Raw genomic sequence first — 17,651 nt, 5'->3', positions numbered from 1 at the left:
TATAGGCTAAGACTATAGCGAGCAGCACTATCCGGAACGCTTATAGTAAGTACTATCTAAAACGCCTATAGTTAAACAGCATTCGAACTATCTATAGCGAGTACCCTATATAACGCCTACTCTAAGTACCCTATAGAACGCCTATAGCGAGTACTCTATAGAACATCTATAGCGAGCAGTACTATCCGGAACGCGTAGAATAAGCTAACTGTTACTAACAACGCCTATAGTAAGGCTAACTTAGAGCACTTATAATAGTAAGTACTATTCGGAACGCGTATAGTAAGTCTAATCCAAAGCGCTAACAGTTAGCACTACTATCTAAAACGCCTATACTAAGTTCTATTTAGAACGCGCTATATAGCAATTCTAATCCGAAACGCTTATACTAAGTCTTATCCGGAACGCGTAGAGTAAGTACTATCCGGAACGTATGTGGCAAGTCTAATTCGGAACGCTAACAGTAAGTACTACTAAGAACGCTTAAAGCAAGTAGTACTATCTAAAATACCTATAGCAAGTGCTATTTAGAATACCTATAGTAAGTCTAATCCAAAACGCCCGAAACGCCTATAGCAAATACTACTAAAAACGCTTATAGCGAGTAGTAATATTCGAAACGCTTGTAGCGATAATTGTCCGAGATATCTTTAGCGAGTAGTGCTTTCCGGAACGCTTGTGGTAGATGCTATCTAAAACGCCTATAGTTGCTAAATAGTATTCGAACTACTTATAGCGAGTACCTTATATAACGCCTACTGCGAGTACCTTATAAAGCGCCTATAGCGAGTACTCTACAGAATATCTATAGCGAGTAGTACTATCCGGAACGCGTAGGACAAGCTAACTACTATCTATAACGCCTATAGAAAGTCTGATTTAGAACGTTTATAATAGTAACTTAGTAAGTACTATTCGGAACGCGTATAGCAAGTCTAATCCGGAGCGCTAATAGTTAGTACTACTATCTATAACGCTTATACCAAGTTCTATTTAGAACGCGCTATATGGCAATTCTAATCCGAAACGCATATACTAAGTCTTATCCGAAACGCGTAGAGTAGATACTATCCGGAACGCGTGTAGTAAGTCTGATTCGGAACGCCAACAGCAGGTACTGCTAAGAACGCCTATAGCAAGCAGGACTATCTAAAATACCTACAGCAAGTGCTGTTTGGAATACCTGTAGCAAGTTATATCCGAAACACCTATAGAAAATACTACTAAAGACGCCTATAGCGAGTACTCTATAGAATACCTATAGCGAGTAGTACTATATAGAACGCGTAGGACAAGCCTTATTTTAAACGCTTGGTGTAGTTGGTCCGATATAAACCGGAAGGCGTATACTGTACGCAAGTCTAATCCGAAACGCTTATAGAAAGTCTTATCCGGAATGTATAAAGTAAGACTAAGTCTAATCCGAAACTAAATACTTATACTAAGCACTATCCGGAAGGCCTATAGCGAGTAGTACTATCCGGAACGCTTATAGCAAATACTATCTAAAACGCCTATAGTTAAATAGCATTCGAACTATTTATAGCGAATTACCCTATAGGGCCTATATAACGCCTACTACGAGTACTCTATAGAATATCTATAGCGAGTAGTACTATCCGGAACGCGTAGGATAAGCTAACTATTATCTATAACGCCTATAATAGGTCTAATTTAGAACGCTTACAATACTAAGTACTATTAAGAAGGCGTATAGTAAGTCTAATCCGGAGCGCTACCTGTTAGTACTACTATCTATAACGCCTATACTAAGTTTTATTTAGAACGCGCTATATAGTAATTCTAATCCGAAACGCTTATACTAAGTCTTATCCGGAACGCGTAGAGTAAGTACTATCCGGAACGCGTATAGTAGGTCTAATTTAGAACGGTAATAGTAAGTGCTATTACGAACGCTTATAGTAAGTAGTACTTTCTAAAATACCTATAGTAAGTACTATTTATAATACTTAGAGCAAGTTATATCCGAAACGCTTATAGTAAATACTACTAAAAACGCCTATAGCGAGTAGTAATACTCGAAACGCCTATAGCGGTAACTATCTAAGATATCTATAGCGAGTAGTACTATCCGGAACGCGTAGGACAAGCCTTATTTTAAACGCTTAGTATAGTTCGTCCTATATAAACCGGAACGCGTATAGCAAGTCTAATAATCTAATCCGAAACGCCTACAGAAAGTCTTGTCCGGAATATATAAAGTAAGTCTAACTTCTAAGTCCAATCTAAGACTAAGTACTTATACTTAGTACTACCCGGAAGGCCTATAGCGAGTAGTACTATCCGGAACGCTTATAGCAAATACTATCTAAAACGCCTATAGCAAACAGCATTCGAACTACTTAGAGCGAGTAGCCTATATAGCACCTACTACGAGTACCTTACAAAACGCCTATAGCGAGCACTCTATATAATACGGTATATCTATAGCAGTAGTACTATCCGGAACGCGTAGGACAGGCCTCATTTTAAACGCTTAGTATAGTTAGTTCTATATAAACCGGTACGCGTATAGCAAGTCTAATCCGAAACGCTTATAGAAAGTCTTATCTGAAATGTATAGAGCAAGTCTAACTATCTAAGTCTAATCCGAAACTAAATACTTATATTAAGTACTATCCGGAAGGCTTATAGCGAGTAGTACTATCCGGATTGCGTATAGTAAGTCCAATCCGGAGCGCTAATAGCAAGTACTATTAAGAACGCTTATAGCAAGTAGTACTATTAAATTACCTATAGTAAGTACTATTTAGAATACTTATAGCAAGTTATATCCGAAACGCTTATAGTAAATACTACTAAACCCGATTATAGCGAGTAGTAATATTCGAAACGCTTATAGCGGCAACCGTCTAAGATATCTATAGCGAGTAGTACTATCCGGAATGCCTATAGCAAATACTATCTAAAACGCCTATAGTTTAATAGTATTCGAACTATTTATAGCGAGTACCTTATATAACGCCTACTACGAGTACCCTACAAAACGCCTATAGCGAGTACTCTATAGAATATCTGTAGCGAGTAGCACTATCCGGAAGGCGTAGGATAAGCTAACTATTATCTATAACGCCTATAAAAAGTCTAATTTAGAACGCCTATAGTACTAAGTACTATTTAGAACACGAAGGTCTATTTAAAACGCGCTATATAGCAATTCTAATCCGAAATGCCTATACTAAGTCTTATCCGAAACGCGTAGAGTAAGACTATCCGGAACGCTAATAGCAAGTACTACTAAGAACGCTTATAGCAAGTAGGACTATCTAAAGTACCTATAGCAAGTGCTATTTAGAATACGTATAGCAAGTCTAATCCGAAACGCCTATAGCAAATACTACTAAAAGCGCTTATAGCGAGTAGTAATATTCGAAACGCTTGTAGCGGTAACTATATCATCCGAGATATCTATAGCAAGTAGTACTATCCGGAACGCTTATAGCAAACACTATCTAAAACGCCTATAGCAAACAGTATTTTAACTACCTATAGCGAGTACCCTATATAACGCCTGCTACGAGTACCTTAGAGAACGCCTATAGCGAGCACTCTATAGAATACCTATAGCAAGTAGTACTGTCCGGAACGCGTAGGACAAGCCTTATTTTAAACGCTTAGTATAGTTAGTCCGATATAAACCGGAACGCGTATAGCAAGTCTAATCCGAAGTACTGCTAAGAACGCTTATAGCAAGTAGCACTATCTAAAATACCTATAGTAAGTACTGTTTAGAATACTAATAGCAAGTTATATCGGAAGCGCTTATAGTAAATACTACTAAAAACGCTTATAGCGAGTAGTAACATTCGAAACGCTTATAGCGGTAACTATTTAAGATATCTATAGCGAGCAGTACTATCCGGATCGCCTACAGTAAAGACTATCTAAAACGCCTAAAGCTAAACAGTATTCGAACTACCTATAGCGAGTACCCTATATAACGCCTACTACGAGTACTCTATAAATATAGGAATTTCAATTTAGAACACTTATAATCCTAAGTACTATTTGGAACGTATATAGTAAGTCTAATCCGGAGCGCTAACAGTTAGTACTACTATCTATAGCGCCTATACTAAGTTTTATTTAAAACGCGCTATATAGTAATTCTAATCCGGAACGCTTCTACTAAGTCTAATCCGGAACGCGTAGCGTAAGCACTATCCGGAACGTATATAGCAAGTCTAATTCGCAACGCTAATAGCAAGTACTATTAAAATTTAAGCACGCTTATAGCAAGCGGTACTACCTAAAGTGCCTATAGTAAGTACTATTTAGAATACTTATAGCAAGAAGTACTATATTATATCCGAAACGCTTATAGTAAATACTATTTCAAACGCCTATAGGAAATAGTATTCGAACTACCTATAGTAAGTACCCTATATAACGCCTACTACGAGTATCCTATAGGGCGCCTATAGCGAGTGCTCTATAGAATATCTATAGCAAGTAGTACTATCCGGAACGCGTAGGACAAGCCTTATTTTACACGCTTAGTACAGTATAAACCGGAAGGCGTATAGCAAGTCTAATCCGAAACGCTTATAGAACGTCTTATCCGGAATGTATAAAGTAAGTCTAAGTCTAATCTGAAACTAAATACTTATACGAAGCACTATCCGGAAGGCCTATAGCGAGTAACACTATCCGGAACGCTTATAGCAAATACTATCTAAAACGCCTATAGTTAAATAGCATTCGAACTATCTATAGCGAGTACCCTATATAACGCCTATAGCGAGTACTCTATAGAATATCTATAGCGAGTAGTACTATCCGGAACGCGTAGGATAAGCTAACTATTATCTATAACGCCTATAATAGGTCTAATTTAGAACGCTTATAATACTAAGTACTATTTAGAACGCGTATAGTAAGTCTAATAACTCTAATCCGGAGCGCTAACAGTTAGTACTACTATCTATAACGCCTATACTAAGTTTTATTTAGAACGCACTATATAGCAATTATAATCCGAAACGCTTATACTAAGTCTTATCCGGAACGCGTAGAGGAAGTCTATCCGGAACGCAAATAGCAAGTACTATTAGGAACGCTTATAGCAAGTAGGACTATCTAAAATACCTATAGTAAGTCCTATTTAGAATACTTATAGCAAGTCTAATTTGAAACGCTTATAGTAAATACTACTAAAAACGCTTATAGCGAGTAGTAATATTCGAAACGCTTATAGCGGTAACTGTCTGAGATAGCTATAGCGAGTAGTCCTATCCGAAACGCTTATAGCAAATACTATCTAAAACGCCTATAGTTAAATAGGATTCGAACTATTTATAGCGAGTACCTTATCTAACGCCTACTATAAGTACCCTATAAAACGCCTATAGCGAGTAGTACTATCCGGAACGCGTAGGATAAGCCTTTCGAGCCTACCGCTCCGAGCAAATACCGCCGGATTAGGCGCGAACGATACCGCCTCGAGCAAAAAACGCCGCCGGATTAGGCGTAAACGACGGAGACGGCCTCGGAAACACTGCTATCGCGGCGCCGGAGCGTTATAGTCGATACCGCGACTCCTACGCCCTCCGGACCGCGCGAGAATCGAGAAATTTTAAAGTTCCTCGCCGCCGACCAATCAGAGTCGGCTTTTCGGTCGTTTTAAGCCGCACTAAGCCTAAAGGGGCCCCAACTTTTGTTAAGTTGTCATATTATAGATAATGTAGCTTCCTCCACCTTGTACTCAAACGGCCCGACTACGCCCTTTCCAATTGATCTGACGCTACCTTTCGACCTCACCTTCTAAAACTCCAACACTAACAATCAACCCACCTCTCAAAAACTTCATATCCTCCGAGAAATCATTCCAAAATGGTCTACACCCTCGTCGTCCACCTCTACGCAAAACCCGACCAAGAATCCATCACCAAACTCATCGAAAAACTCAAAGAAGCTAGTCAAGTCTACTCCAAAGACAAAGAAACTTTAGGATGGTATGTATATCCATCCATCCATCCCCTTGCCATCCCATCAACCCACCCACCATTCTCACTTACTTACTTGTACGACGTAGGTTCGTAATGCAAGACCACCTCGACCCCCGCGCCTTCACAATCGTAGAACGCTACGAAAACGAAGGGAGTCAAAGATACCGTACGGAAAATCATCTTCCCCCCTATCTTTCTCTCCCTTCGCTGACTTGACGACTACTACTCAGACCTCGAAAACCCCTACTGGAAAACTTTTGATCCTTACGTCGTGCCTTTGCTAGACAGACCGATGGATTTGAGGAGGTTGAATGAATTGAATGATGAGTCGACGCCGGAAGTCAAGGTGGAGAAGGATGAGGGGTTGTGGGAGAGGGTGAGGGAGTACCAGAAAGCGAAGTAAATAGGCATAAGCGATGCGAAAGGTGTTGTCTGTTTGTGAGCTAGAGTGTCTTGGAGTTCTTAGTATGTATTTGCACCCATGAGGATGCTAGCACCTGCAACTCCTAGATGTGAATGAGGAAGGAGTCGGGGGCGTGTGGAGAAAAAGGGAATTTCGTGGATGTATGCGAGCTAAGCTGTCAGTGAAGGCTTTTGGAATTTGGATGACTGGCTTCTGCGTCGGCTTTGGAAAGCATTGAGGAGCGCCGGAAGAGACGTGCAAACGAGGCAGGAATGCAGCTTTTATCACGTTCCAAAAAGCTCCCTTGAGCTCAAGCTTAGGCCTTACTAGTACCATTCTCACTTCTCATCGCAGGTAAATCTCTAATACTACAATGCTACTGCTCTCTTCTGTATCGAGAGACCATCCCTCCTTCCTAAACCCCAGCTTCAGCTTCAGCTCCAGCTCTACCGAATCGAAATGCCACTCCGATCGGTAAACATCCTCGTAGCAACATTCATAGCCGCAAGTTCCTGGAAAAGAAGCTTGGCAGCATAAGGGATAATGACCTGCGCGATCTTGGTCTTATTCCTGCAAGGTCTGCACTCAAACTGCTGTTTCTTGATCGAAGCGATGGGCGTCATTAGACCACAAATCTCGCAAATATGCACGCGGAATGCATCGGAGACATCGAGGAGTCGCTCCTTCAAGAATGCAGAAGCGCCGTGAGCTATCATACAGTCACGTTCCATCTCTCCGAAACGGAGACCACCGTCTCTAGCACGACCTTCGACTGGTTGGCGAGTGAGGATTTGGAGTGGTCCACGGGCACGAGCGTGGATTTTGTCGTCGACCATGTGGCGGAGACGTTGATAGTATGTTGGTCCGAGGAAGACTTGTGCGTTGAGCTTCTTGCCCGTGTGGCCGTTGTACATGACTTCGAAGCCTCGTTGCTGGAAGCCATGATCGGCAAGAATTTGCGAGATGGAGGTGACAGTGACGTCGGTGAAGGGTGTAGCGTCACCTTCCTGCCCTTGCAGCGCGCCGACCTTGGAGAGTAGACATTCGATCAAGTGGGCAATAGTCATACGAGACGGAATGGCGTGTGGGTTGATGATGATATCTGGCGTCAGACCGTCGGCTGTGAAAGGCATGTCCTCTTGTCGGTATGTGATACCGATCGTACCCTTCTGTCCGTGACGGGAAGCGAACTTGTCACCAATTTGAGGAACTTTCGTAACTCTCGTTCGGACTTTGACGAACCGTAGACCTTCGGTGTTGGTGGTGAGCAATACTTGATCGACGATACCGTTTTCCGTAGATCGTAGAGGCGTAGATACGTCTCGCTTGACATGAAGCTTGGTTCTCTGGCCCAGCTCTTCTGCGTCGGGTGGCATGGGTGCTGTCTTTCCAATGATGACATCGTCTCCAGAGACACGAGATCCGGGACTTATGATTCCATCCTCGTCGAGCTTGTCGTACGTGCCTTGCTTCATCCTCATCGTGTCGGCGCGCACAGGCTTCTCGAACTGCTCCACCACACTCATACCCACCCGCTTCTCCTGATCCATGTAGGCTCGGAAGAAAAGCGATCGGAAGAGACCACGATCGATACTGCTCTGGTTCATGATGACGGAATCTTCCTGATTGTATCCAGAATAGCAAGAAATGGCAACGATGGCGTTCTGCCCGGCTGGCAGATCTCGGAAGCGCAAGAACTCCATACTACGCGTAGTTGCCAAGGGCTTCTGAGGGTAGTACAGGACGTTGGCCATGGTATCCATACGTACATTATAATTGGTGAGCGTTACACCCATAGCTTGTTTACCCATGGCCGATTGCTGCAAGACTGTTAGTCGCTACTCAAGCTCAGCAGTGCTGGAAACTTACATAAGTGTTACGTGGAGATTGGTTGTGATCGGGGAACGGAATGATACTTGCGCAGATACCCAGAATCATGGCTGGGTGAATCTCGCAGTGTGTCCAGGTGCGGACGAAAGGGTTCGGCGGTTGTTTGATGCGGCGATGTGGGTCGTCTCTGGCTTCTTCGGGCATACCTGCTCGCATAGCTTTGTGCTCTTCGAGGTCTTCGGGCGTCATGCTGATCATGGCGGTCTCTTCTTCCTCAGCGTCAAGATACTCGACGACACCACCATCAACGAGACCTTTCCAGCCGAAGATGTGCTTCTCTCGCTCTTCTTCGCTCACGCCCTCTAGATTCTGGAGCATATCTTGGTCCTCTGCAAGCTTTGCGAGATGAGTCTGATCGAGGACTAAACTGCCTTTGTTGTTGGGGGCTTCTGTTCGATTGTCGACAACGAAGAGTGGACGGCAAACACGACCCGCATCTGTGAAGACTCTGATCTCACGCTCACGAACATCTCGAATGATGGTGACCTCAAAACTGAGGAGACCCTTTCTTCGCAGTGATCGTAATGTGTCAGCCAAGTGGCCAGCATTGCGATGCACACCGACCCAAGTGCCGTTCAGGAAGACCTTTGTTGCTCCTGGGTTTATTACCGGATCATACTCTTCGAGCAGATCCATCCCGCGCTGTCGCATGAAGTCAATCAATGGGAAGCCGGGTGTGCCTACAGTAACGTAGCACATGAGCGACAGGTTCTTCACCAGACCACAAGCTTGACCTTCTGGCGTCTCTGCGGGACACACAAGGCCCCAATGTGTATTGTGAAGTTGTCGCGGTTTGGCAATCTTGCCGTCTCGCCCGATGGGAGTGTTCGTTCTCCGTAAATGTGACAGCGTTGACGCATATGTGTAGCGATTCAGCACCTGACTGACACCTGCTTTGGATTGGGACGCCTTCTTCTGGTCACCCCAGTTACCTGTTGCAAGACAGTACCGAAGGCCTGACGTGATGATGTTGGTCTTGACAGCCAGCGTAATGTTGAACTCTCGTCCAGTCTCCACACAGCGGTGTAGGTATTGCTTCATCTCCTTCACGAGCTGCTGGAATTTGAGACGGAATACTTGCGCCATCAGCGGACCTGCAAGGTCAAGTCGCTTCTTTCCGAAGTGATCTCTGTCGTCTTCCGAGGTCCGACCAAGTGCACACTGAAGCAACCTGTTGACCATGTAGCCCAAGAAGAACGCCTTTCGAGTCTCGCTGCCCTCCTCTTGCGAGATGTGAGGGAGAAACTCCTTTTGCATGATTTCTCGTGCATATCGGATACGGCGTTCCTTCACACCTTGTTGATTTCCTCTCTTTCCGATAAAGTCGAGAGCGCCGTCGCGGTCCTGAATCACAAAAGCCTCTTCCAGACATGGCTTGAGCATTTCCAGCATCTGCGTGTCTTTTCGGTCGACAATGTGATTGAGAATGTCTTCATCGGAAACGATACCTAGCGCACGGAACACGATACCAATGGGGATGTCGACCTTGATGTATGGCACCGACACCTTGATCGTCTTGCCCGTGGCATTGCTGTGGGCTGCCTGATTTACCAGCTTGACTTGCATCGAGCTGATCAGTCTCGTGCCCTTTTCGATGGCGCTTCGCAGCTCGGCAACCACAGGTGTAGGTGTTCCCTTCTTCTTGAAGACCTGCACAATATTGGCAGCACTTCGCTCCTGCGCGATCAACACCTTTTCACTACCGTTGATAATGAAGTATCCACCTTGATCGAAGGGGCATTCCTGTTGCGCGTACAGTTCTTGCTCGCTTCGATTCCGCAAGGCGCAGATCTTCGACTTCAACATGATAGGCAGCTTGCCAATAAAGACCTGATCCTTTGTTTCTGGAGGATTGTCTGGGTCTTCCTCCCAAATCGTATCCACTGTGACTCCATCCCAGTTCGGAGGATCTATCCATACGCCGTTTTCACCCATCTGTCCACCAGCTGATCGCTCCCGTGCCAGCTGCATCCTCTTTGTCAGATTCAAGAACATGGGGGAAGAGTAAGTCAGGTTCCGTAGTCGCGCTTCATGTGGATACATGGCTCGTGTGCTTCCGTCACCCTCAGTCATGGCGGCCTGAGAAATGGTCAACACGCCGAGCTCGATGATGTAGCGTCGCTTGACGATAGGCATGTTTAGGCCATCATCGTCATCCGCAGCCACATTCTGGTCGATCACGATGGCGGGCGTTTCGTCTACGATCTCTTGCATCGTCGTGCTCGCAAATTCGTCGAAAGAGTCGAGTTGCTGCGACACCAGACCTTTGGAGTCGAAGAAGGAGTGGATGACTGACCAACAGTCCTCGGCGGTGATGATCTGATTGCCCTCATCGTAGTCGTCCTCTGCCATCGCCATCATCGCATCCCCGTTGTACGCCATCTTGGCGCTCCTTTACCACTAATATGGCCGTCGCTCCGCCGTGCCTGCCCGTCTCGAGTCGCTGTCGTTATGCTATAGCAGATGCTTGGTGGTGATGCAGAACGCGCAGCGCAAAAGCGCGCGCTGCTTCGGATGTCGCTCGCTTCAATTCGTGGCGGTCGAGGATCGGCGACGACGGCGCAGTAAGAGCGGTGTATTGTAGTGTCTTTCACAGGCCCTGAGAGTGCGAGAGGGAGTGAGGCGTGGTGGTGGTGGAGATGGTTGTCGAGGTATGCAGGTCGCGATGCATGTCAAAGAACTTTGGGCGCGCTTCCACTTGCGGCTCTGTCGCTGCGCACGTGATTAGATGCAGGGGTCGACTAGTCTAGTGACACCTTCACTGAAGTTCCTACCTCCATTCAGGCTTGCGGGAAGAAGAATTACGTAACGAAGACTTTCATTAAGCTTTGACTGGACTTTCACGACATTTCAACGGCACCTAACTGATTCTTCTCCTACAAGCCTGAGAACAAACCGTGCTAAACTAGTAGGCAGAATACAGCTGTTTGCCCTCCGAGCCGGTTATACAACAACTCTACGAGAATATAATAGTATAAAGGGACTAAGGCCCTTCTCAATGCCTTTAATAAGGGCCTCCGACTCTGAGATCTAATGCGATGTAATGCCGTTATCCTGTTCTAACTACTGCGAGGAAAGACAAATTGCGACAAAAGTCTTAGTATTTGCCTCCGAAGACGAGAATACGATAACAACCACTTATAATGCGCTGTTCGTATCGTAGAGGTCCTTCTAAAGTATGCTCTTAAGGACCTTATATCGTTTAGGTATCTAGAGTATAGGTACTTGAGGTTCAACTGCCCTCGAGGGCTGCAAATTCTTCTTGAAAGTCCAGATTCTACGGACAACTAGCCTTAGTATACAACAAATTGAGCCTGCATTCCTCGTATTAGCGGATACTTTGTATAGGAACATATTTTCTTCTTATTATTGCGCAGAACAGCTTTTTTGGGTTTGTCTATCTAATGTATAGTTGTGCTTCTATAAATTCGAATTCTCGTTTGTATACCGGACGGTTGTATAGGAGCCGCACGGTTTTCTTTCAGGCGCTCCGCTGTAGGCTTCGCTTGGACCGCTAACACACATATAGTATAGTGCCTTATAATGTAAGAACAGTTGCTATATAGAAGGAAGAGACACGAGTTGGCAGGTCCAAGCACACTACAAAGTGGGGCGCCTGAAAGGAGGTAGTGAAGTTCGTCTATATGCATAAACGCTCACAAGTTCAGACTGACACTCATGATGATGTTCAGTTACATCCACAGCATCGCCTTGCCGGGAAACATACAGCTTCAGGGAAGCCCAAAAGCGTTAGGTGCATAAGACTGACACTGGTGATTCTATACATCTACATCTACATCTACAACTTCGACTTGCCATCCTGCTCAAGCGCCTTGATCGCCCTCTGATAATTCTTCACAAGCTGTCTCACAGCCAAATCGAGCATAACATCCTCACTGCCGCCGGGAATACGCGCTCCCATTACATCCCTATAGATCTTCTCCACGAGTTCACCCTGACCACTCTGAGTGAACCCATTGCCACCGAACAGCAAGACAGCAGTTTGTGCGCATTCGTTCAGGATCATTCCTGCTGTAGCTTTGACCAGCGCAGTCAGGCCGCCTAGTCGTACGTCTGCTTCGCTCTTGGGGAGATATCGCATTTGCCATAGGAACTCGTTGAGCCAGGCTTGTAGCATTTCGAGCTGAGCTCCTGCTTTCGCGAGTCGATGTCGCACGACGGGTTGTTCGATGAGTGCTTTTCCGAAAGCTTCGCGCTTTAGAACATATGCAAATGCGGTGGACAGCGCGACACGAGCTTGTCGCGTGACGCCGATTGCGATTGTCAGTCTTTCGTGGTTGAAGTTCTGCACGAAACGTTAGCTGTTCGCTCGAAGCGTACCATGGTGCAGCATCCGACTCACATTCATCACATAATACATCCCCTTGCCCTCCTCACCCACCAAATTCTCCACAGGAACCTTAACATCGTCCAACTCAATAAACGTCGTACCCCCAGTCTTACTTCCAGTAACGTACAACCTCCTCATCTCCACCCCTTTCACCTTGAGCGGCACAACCAGCATACTCAATCCCCCAGGCCCCGATCCACCCGTCCTAACCGTCATAGTAGCATAATCACTCCAAATCGCATTCGTAATCCACTTCTTCGTGCCATTCACAACATAAAATTTCCCATCCTTGCTCTTCTCGGCCGTAGTCTGAATATTCGCCACATCCGACCCAGCACTAGGCTCCGTGATCGCAATACAAGTCCTTTTCCTTCCAGTCAAAAGATCAGGCAAGAACTTCTCTTTCAGTTTCTGAGATCCATATTTCACAATCGGAGGAATGCCGTACGCGAAACCTGCTGTCAAGCCTGAAGATGGTCCGCCCACACCACAACGATTGACTTCATCGATCCAAATCGCTGTATGTGTGAGATCCCATTCTTCGACCGGTGTCCCTAGGATATCTTTGATTCCCTCGCGATGGAGCCATTCGACTGGTAATGGTGAAGGCATGTTTGGGAGTAACATGTTGAATTTGTTGAACTTTGCGAAGAGGTCGTCGGGGAGGTTTCCTGCGTTTTCCCACTCGATGGCGTAGGGGGTGAAGTGTTCTTCGAACCATGCTCGGCATGCTTTTTGGAATTTTTGGTGTGTTTCTTTGTAGAAGGGAGAGGGGAGACCGGAGAGCCAGGCGGGTTCTGAAAAGGGGATTTGAGTAAGGGGATCTTTGGTTGCCATAATTGTGGGTGGATGAAGTGCAGCGAGCTGCGATTGTGGTGAAGGTTGTTACTCAAATGGACAGTAGCCCCTGTAAGACGCTTCCTAGGGGTTTGTGTTGTGATTTGATGCTGCGAGGGACCACGTCTCTTCAAGTAGTTCAATTGTTTGTCGTAATAGATGTCGTGCAAATAGTGTAGTAGAAGTTGATCAATGGGAAGAAAACAGTAGTCGTCGAAAAATACTTCGGCTATGCAGTAACGACCTCGGGTCTTGACCCAAAAGAATTGGAGCTCACCACCCTGTATGGTCAAGATCGGCTCAGAGAACGCGTGATCTGGAGATATGTGCGAGTCGGAACATTCATGTCAGAGACGATCGGCATCGGAAGAGCATTTTGCGGGGAAGCTGGACCTCGTCGTCTCTCGGGAGAAGTTCATGGCAAATGCGGCTGTTCGCTAATTCAAGAGCTCACCGATTGATTGGCAGTGTCGGAGCGGAAGCTAGCTGATGTTCAGCGGGCTGTTCACATGCTGACCACAGCGCTGGATCCACATCATCTTGGTGACGGGCTTGACTATTGATGCAAAGGGTATTACTGACATTTGACATGGACCAATATACAGGTTTGCCAAAGCTGCTTGATAATAATTTTACAGGACTCGACTCTTCATCCATTTCGTCAAATCGTCCTTGAGATTTGTAATCATAATCAAACCATCACGCCCAGAACAAAGCTCAACACGCTGATCAGCTCGTGGCTGGAGTGAAGACCAGATCTAGTTGACCAACAGTCAACGTGAAATGGTCCTTAGTCTTTGTCAACAACCTGGTCCCATCCTCGCCATCAGCGAAATGCACATCATACTTGAGCAGTAACTGGGTTGTCAGTGTTCGAAGTTCCATGCGGGCAACTGGCACAATGTCAGCTTCCTTGCCCATACCGAAGCGGTATGAAGATACTTACGATTCCGACCTATGCAGTTGAATGGACCCATCGAGAATGGAGCAAATGCATCTGGGTGCTTGACCATCTCGGGCTTGGAATACCATCTTTCCGGAACGAACGACTCAGCGGCTGCGTAGTTGTCCTCGTCACGGCCCATGGGAAACTGTGGTGTGAAGAACGTGGTGTCGCCTGGGATATAGACATCGCCAACGTGAAGGCCTTCCGGTGGCGTCCGCCTGTAGATTCCTGATGGTACAGGAGGATGAAGTCGTAGCGTCTCGTTGATCGCTCCATTCAAATGGGGAGCGTTCACGAGGTCTTTATCGGTCCAGCCATCATGAATCAATGGTTTGATTTCTTCTCTGAGCTTTTTGACTTGGCTTGGATCTTTCGCAAGCTCATAGAAAAGATATGTCAGAGTAGCGGAACTCGTGTCCGAACCAGCGACGATGATAAGACGAGCATCACCCTGAAGCATTGGGTCCGCCTCCGGATGCTTCTCATTTGTGTAGGCCTTCAGGAGCCATCCTGTGATATCCTTGCCTGACTTCTCGGCATTTTCAACCCTCCACTTAATCTCACCAGAACAAAACTTCAAGAATTTGTGGTACCCAGCCGCAAGCCCGGGAATTTCAAGCAGAACTCGAAATACCCACGTCGGAAACCTCAAGCCGCTGAACGTCATTCCTTCGGTCATCAAGTCGATCGCCCAGTGTCTCTTCCCGTTGTCAAGCATATGATAATCCTTTCCAAATGCTAGGCGGCCCATCACATCGAACCCATAGAGTGCAAACCAGTCAGACATATTCATAGGTTTGCCTTGCTTCTCCCCGATTATGGCCACAAGCTTGTCATTGAATTCACGAACCCTCGGCTCATACTCGCGAAGAGCCTTGTCGCTAAAGGCAGGAGCCCAGACTCGTCGCCTTCGGTCGTGCATGCCTTTGTCTCGAACGGTGTGCATGCTGTGATGCGGAGCAGCACCATCGTACCAATCGCCCTTGACAACTTTCGTATCGGGTCCGTAAGCCAGTTGCATGATGTTGGGATCCGTAATTGACAGCACATTGGCTCCGATCCGGACAAACTTGCCATACTTCTTGTGGAATCCGTGAAGGTGGCGGTAGCCGTCAAGTTTCCCAAGTTGTGCTGTGAACCATAGCATTCCGACGCGGGCGCCAAATGGGCCGGGGAACTTCCTAAGAGGGTGAAGAAACAGTCGATAGACAATCAGACTCGAGTACACGCCCACCAGCCAGCATACTGCAAGGGCTCCCACTGTCCTTGCTGCGGAAGGGAGCGAGTGTCCCACGGCATTGGTGAGGTAGATCATGCTGCCAATGCAAGCGGCCAAGAATCCTTGGATATATCGCACGCCGTACATGTGATGTTCGCCGATGCGGAAGTAGAAGACATGGCTAGCTATGCCAGCTGCAACGGCAAGCAGAGCATGCGTTGGAAGATTTTCCACCGCCATGTTCGCGTCTTCTCAAGGCTGCATCTGGTCTTGGGCGAGTCCAGAAGCTACAGCCTTTCGCGCTGCGGAGGAGTGAACAGCTGTATATATGCGCTTGTCGAGAAGGAGGAATTGCGTGCGGCAGGCCTGCTGTAATGTAGTTCTAGAACTAGAGTCCCGGTAAGACAACCAAGAGTAGAAATGCCATGGGGTGGGCGTCAGGCCATATTGCCAGGGCAAGTGGATTGGCTGCTGACTCCCTCGCTTGACTGGCTTCGATGTCGCACCCCTGGACGTCAGCTCGCGATACCTCGCGTGCACGTCTCGTTCCTCTGCCTCTCGTAAACGGTGCAATACCACCCCGAGAGCCGTGCCGTACATCGCCCGCATCATGGGGGTGTGACGGGATCACGATCCGACAAGCTAGCCGATGGTAGAGGGTAGAGGCGGCTAAAGACGACTTCACCTTCATCAACACCCAGCGCCATACAACAGTCGACTATACGCACATGCGAGCAGCCTTGCCAGCATACCGACCATTTCCGCCAGGCACCACTCGCGCTTCGAATGGTCCCTTCATCGTGCCTTGGGCATCCCTCGCAAGAATGGAGCTGCAGAAAGAGCTTGGGAACAAACAGCATGAGCTTGGAATGCCAGCGTCGGGCTGATAGTCGATATGAATGAGTGAGATGCAAGCCTACTGGTTAAGCAATGTGGCAGGAGAACGGTGACGAAGTTATATGCTACCTAAGTTCTGATGTTACCTGCCAAGCCCACATGAGGCCATGCATTATCGTATGCGCACTCTGAGCTGAAGCGCGTCTCACTCGAGGCCTTCCAAGCTTCCTCCTTCTGTGCAACCACCAAGCGACTGCACCGCTACGGCATCCTTCGCCAAACCCCCCGAAATCCCATCAAAAGCCCTTCAATCAGGCTGCTCATCAATGCCAAATCATCCTCCAATCCCAAGTCCCGAGCTCGCCAGCCCTACGACTTCTGATAACAACGAAGTGTCTTGACAATCTGCTCAAGATCGCGCAGAGAGAACCCTTGGAAATTCTCTTTGCCTGCAACATTTTCGATGGCAGCCTTCGTATCGGCCATCACATCGTCAATGGTGTCAGACAGCTCCGCCCAGTCCCTGGCGCCCATGCCACGACTCATGTTCACGACAAGATTGCCTTGCCCGAGTCTGATCTCGGCGGAGAACGCTGTGAACAAGCCGTCATACCCACCCCAGTTCCCCTGGCCCTGGCCCGAACGTCTCCAATCACGGGCATCGCAGACGACGAGATTGATGTTGCGGATGAGAGCCTTGTTTCCTGCAAGTCGCAGGGTCTTCTTAACTTTCTGTTTGATGTGAGTTGTTCCCGCATTCTGGATTTCAATCGTCGACTTGTATTCAGCATCGGGATCGAAGCGGTTGTTGAAGTCCGAAGCCACGACGAGTCTGAAGTGGGTAGTTGCGAAGAACAGTGGCAATGTCTCCTGGCGGATTTGCCTAGAGACTCGAGTGATAGTTGGTAATGCAACGAGGGCCAGATTCTGCCGCTTCCCGAAGTTCTTCATGTTCTGAAACGCAAAGGCATAGACGCGGTTGCGTAGCTCTGGTGGAAGATCCAGGAAGCGGAACGACTTGCTCTTGGCTGCGATCTCTCGAGCTGCGGATCTGGTCTTAAGGTTCTTATACCATCGCTCGAATTTGGCCACATTGGCCTCTTCTTCGCGTGTAGTCCAGAGGTCCTTGATATCAACCTCGAACTTGGGGAAGGTAGTGCTGGAAGACATTTTCGCGTCGACTTCGAGGGGCTCTAGCG

The 17,651-nt window shown here is 47.0% G+C and overlaps 5 protein-coding genes across 5 annotated transcripts; 1 reads left to right on the top strand and 4 right to left on the bottom strand.

The window, feature by feature from the left end:
- The first annotated feature begins 5,809 nt into the window (after positions 1-5,809).
- Positions 5,810-6,693, top strand: MYCFIDRAFT_51336 (uncharacterized protein). The gene is made up of 3 exons (XM_007927657.1): positions 5,810-5,975; positions 6,056-6,135; positions 6,200-6,693. Exons 1-3 carry the CDS (start codon positions 5,854-5,856, stop codon positions 6,370-6,372), a joined length of 375 nt encoding a protein of 124 aa, XP_007925848.1. The 5' UTR covers positions 5,810-5,853; the 3' UTR covers positions 6,373-6,693.
- Positions 6,694-6,818: 125 nt separating this feature from the next.
- MYCFIDRAFT_136855 (uncharacterized protein) lies at positions 6,819-10,614 on the bottom strand (the record flags this gene model as incomplete). The annotated part of the gene is made up of 2 exons (XM_007927936.1): positions 6,819-8,192; positions 8,242-10,614. 2 exons carry the CDS (start codon positions 10,612-10,614, stop codon positions 6,819-6,821), a joined length of 3,747 nt encoding a protein of 1,248 aa, XP_007926127.1.
- A 1,400-nt stretch (positions 10,615-12,014) lies between these two features.
- On the bottom strand, positions 12,015-13,595 carry MYCFIDRAFT_51330 (uncharacterized protein). Its single transcript, XM_007927656.1, has 2 exons — positions 12,626-13,595; positions 12,015-12,568 (listed from the first exon to the last, which is right to left on the bottom strand). Exons 1-2 carry the CDS (start codon positions 13,448-13,450, stop codon positions 12,062-12,064), a joined length of 1,332 nt encoding a protein of 443 aa, XP_007925847.1. The 5' UTR covers positions 13,451-13,595; the 3' UTR covers positions 12,015-12,061.
- Positions 13,596-14,179: 584 nt separating this feature from the next.
- On the bottom strand, positions 14,180-15,855 carry MYCFIDRAFT_36213 (uncharacterized protein; the record flags this gene model as incomplete). Its single annotated transcript, XM_007927553.1, has 2 exons — positions 14,180-14,343; positions 14,397-15,855. The coding sequence occupies 2 exons, from the start codon at positions 15,853-15,855 to the stop codon at positions 14,180-14,182; spliced, it is 1,623 nt and encodes a 540-aa protein (XP_007925744.1).
- Positions 15,856-16,821: 966 nt separating this feature from the next.
- Positions 16,822-17,622, bottom strand: MYCFIDRAFT_196169 (uncharacterized protein; the record flags this gene model as incomplete). The annotated part of the gene is made up of 1 exon (XM_007927935.1): positions 16,822-17,622. The coding sequence occupies one exon, from the start codon at positions 17,620-17,622 to the stop codon at positions 16,822-16,824; it is 801 nt and encodes a 266-aa protein (XP_007926126.1).
- Between the last annotated feature and the right edge of the window lie 29 nt (positions 17,623-17,651).

Source organism: Pseudocercospora fijiensis (genome assembly GCF_000340215.1).
Source record: "Pseudocercospora fijiensis CIRAD86 unplaced genomic scaffold MYCFIscaffold_4, whole genome shotgun sequence".
In the NCBI taxonomy this organism is placed as follows: Eukaryota; Fungi; Ascomycota; class Dothideomycetes; order Mycosphaerellales; family Mycosphaerellaceae; genus Pseudocercospora; species Pseudocercospora fijiensis.
The sequence above is the reverse complement of the archived record's forward strand: the minus strand, read 5'-3'. Positions and strand labels throughout refer to the sequence as shown.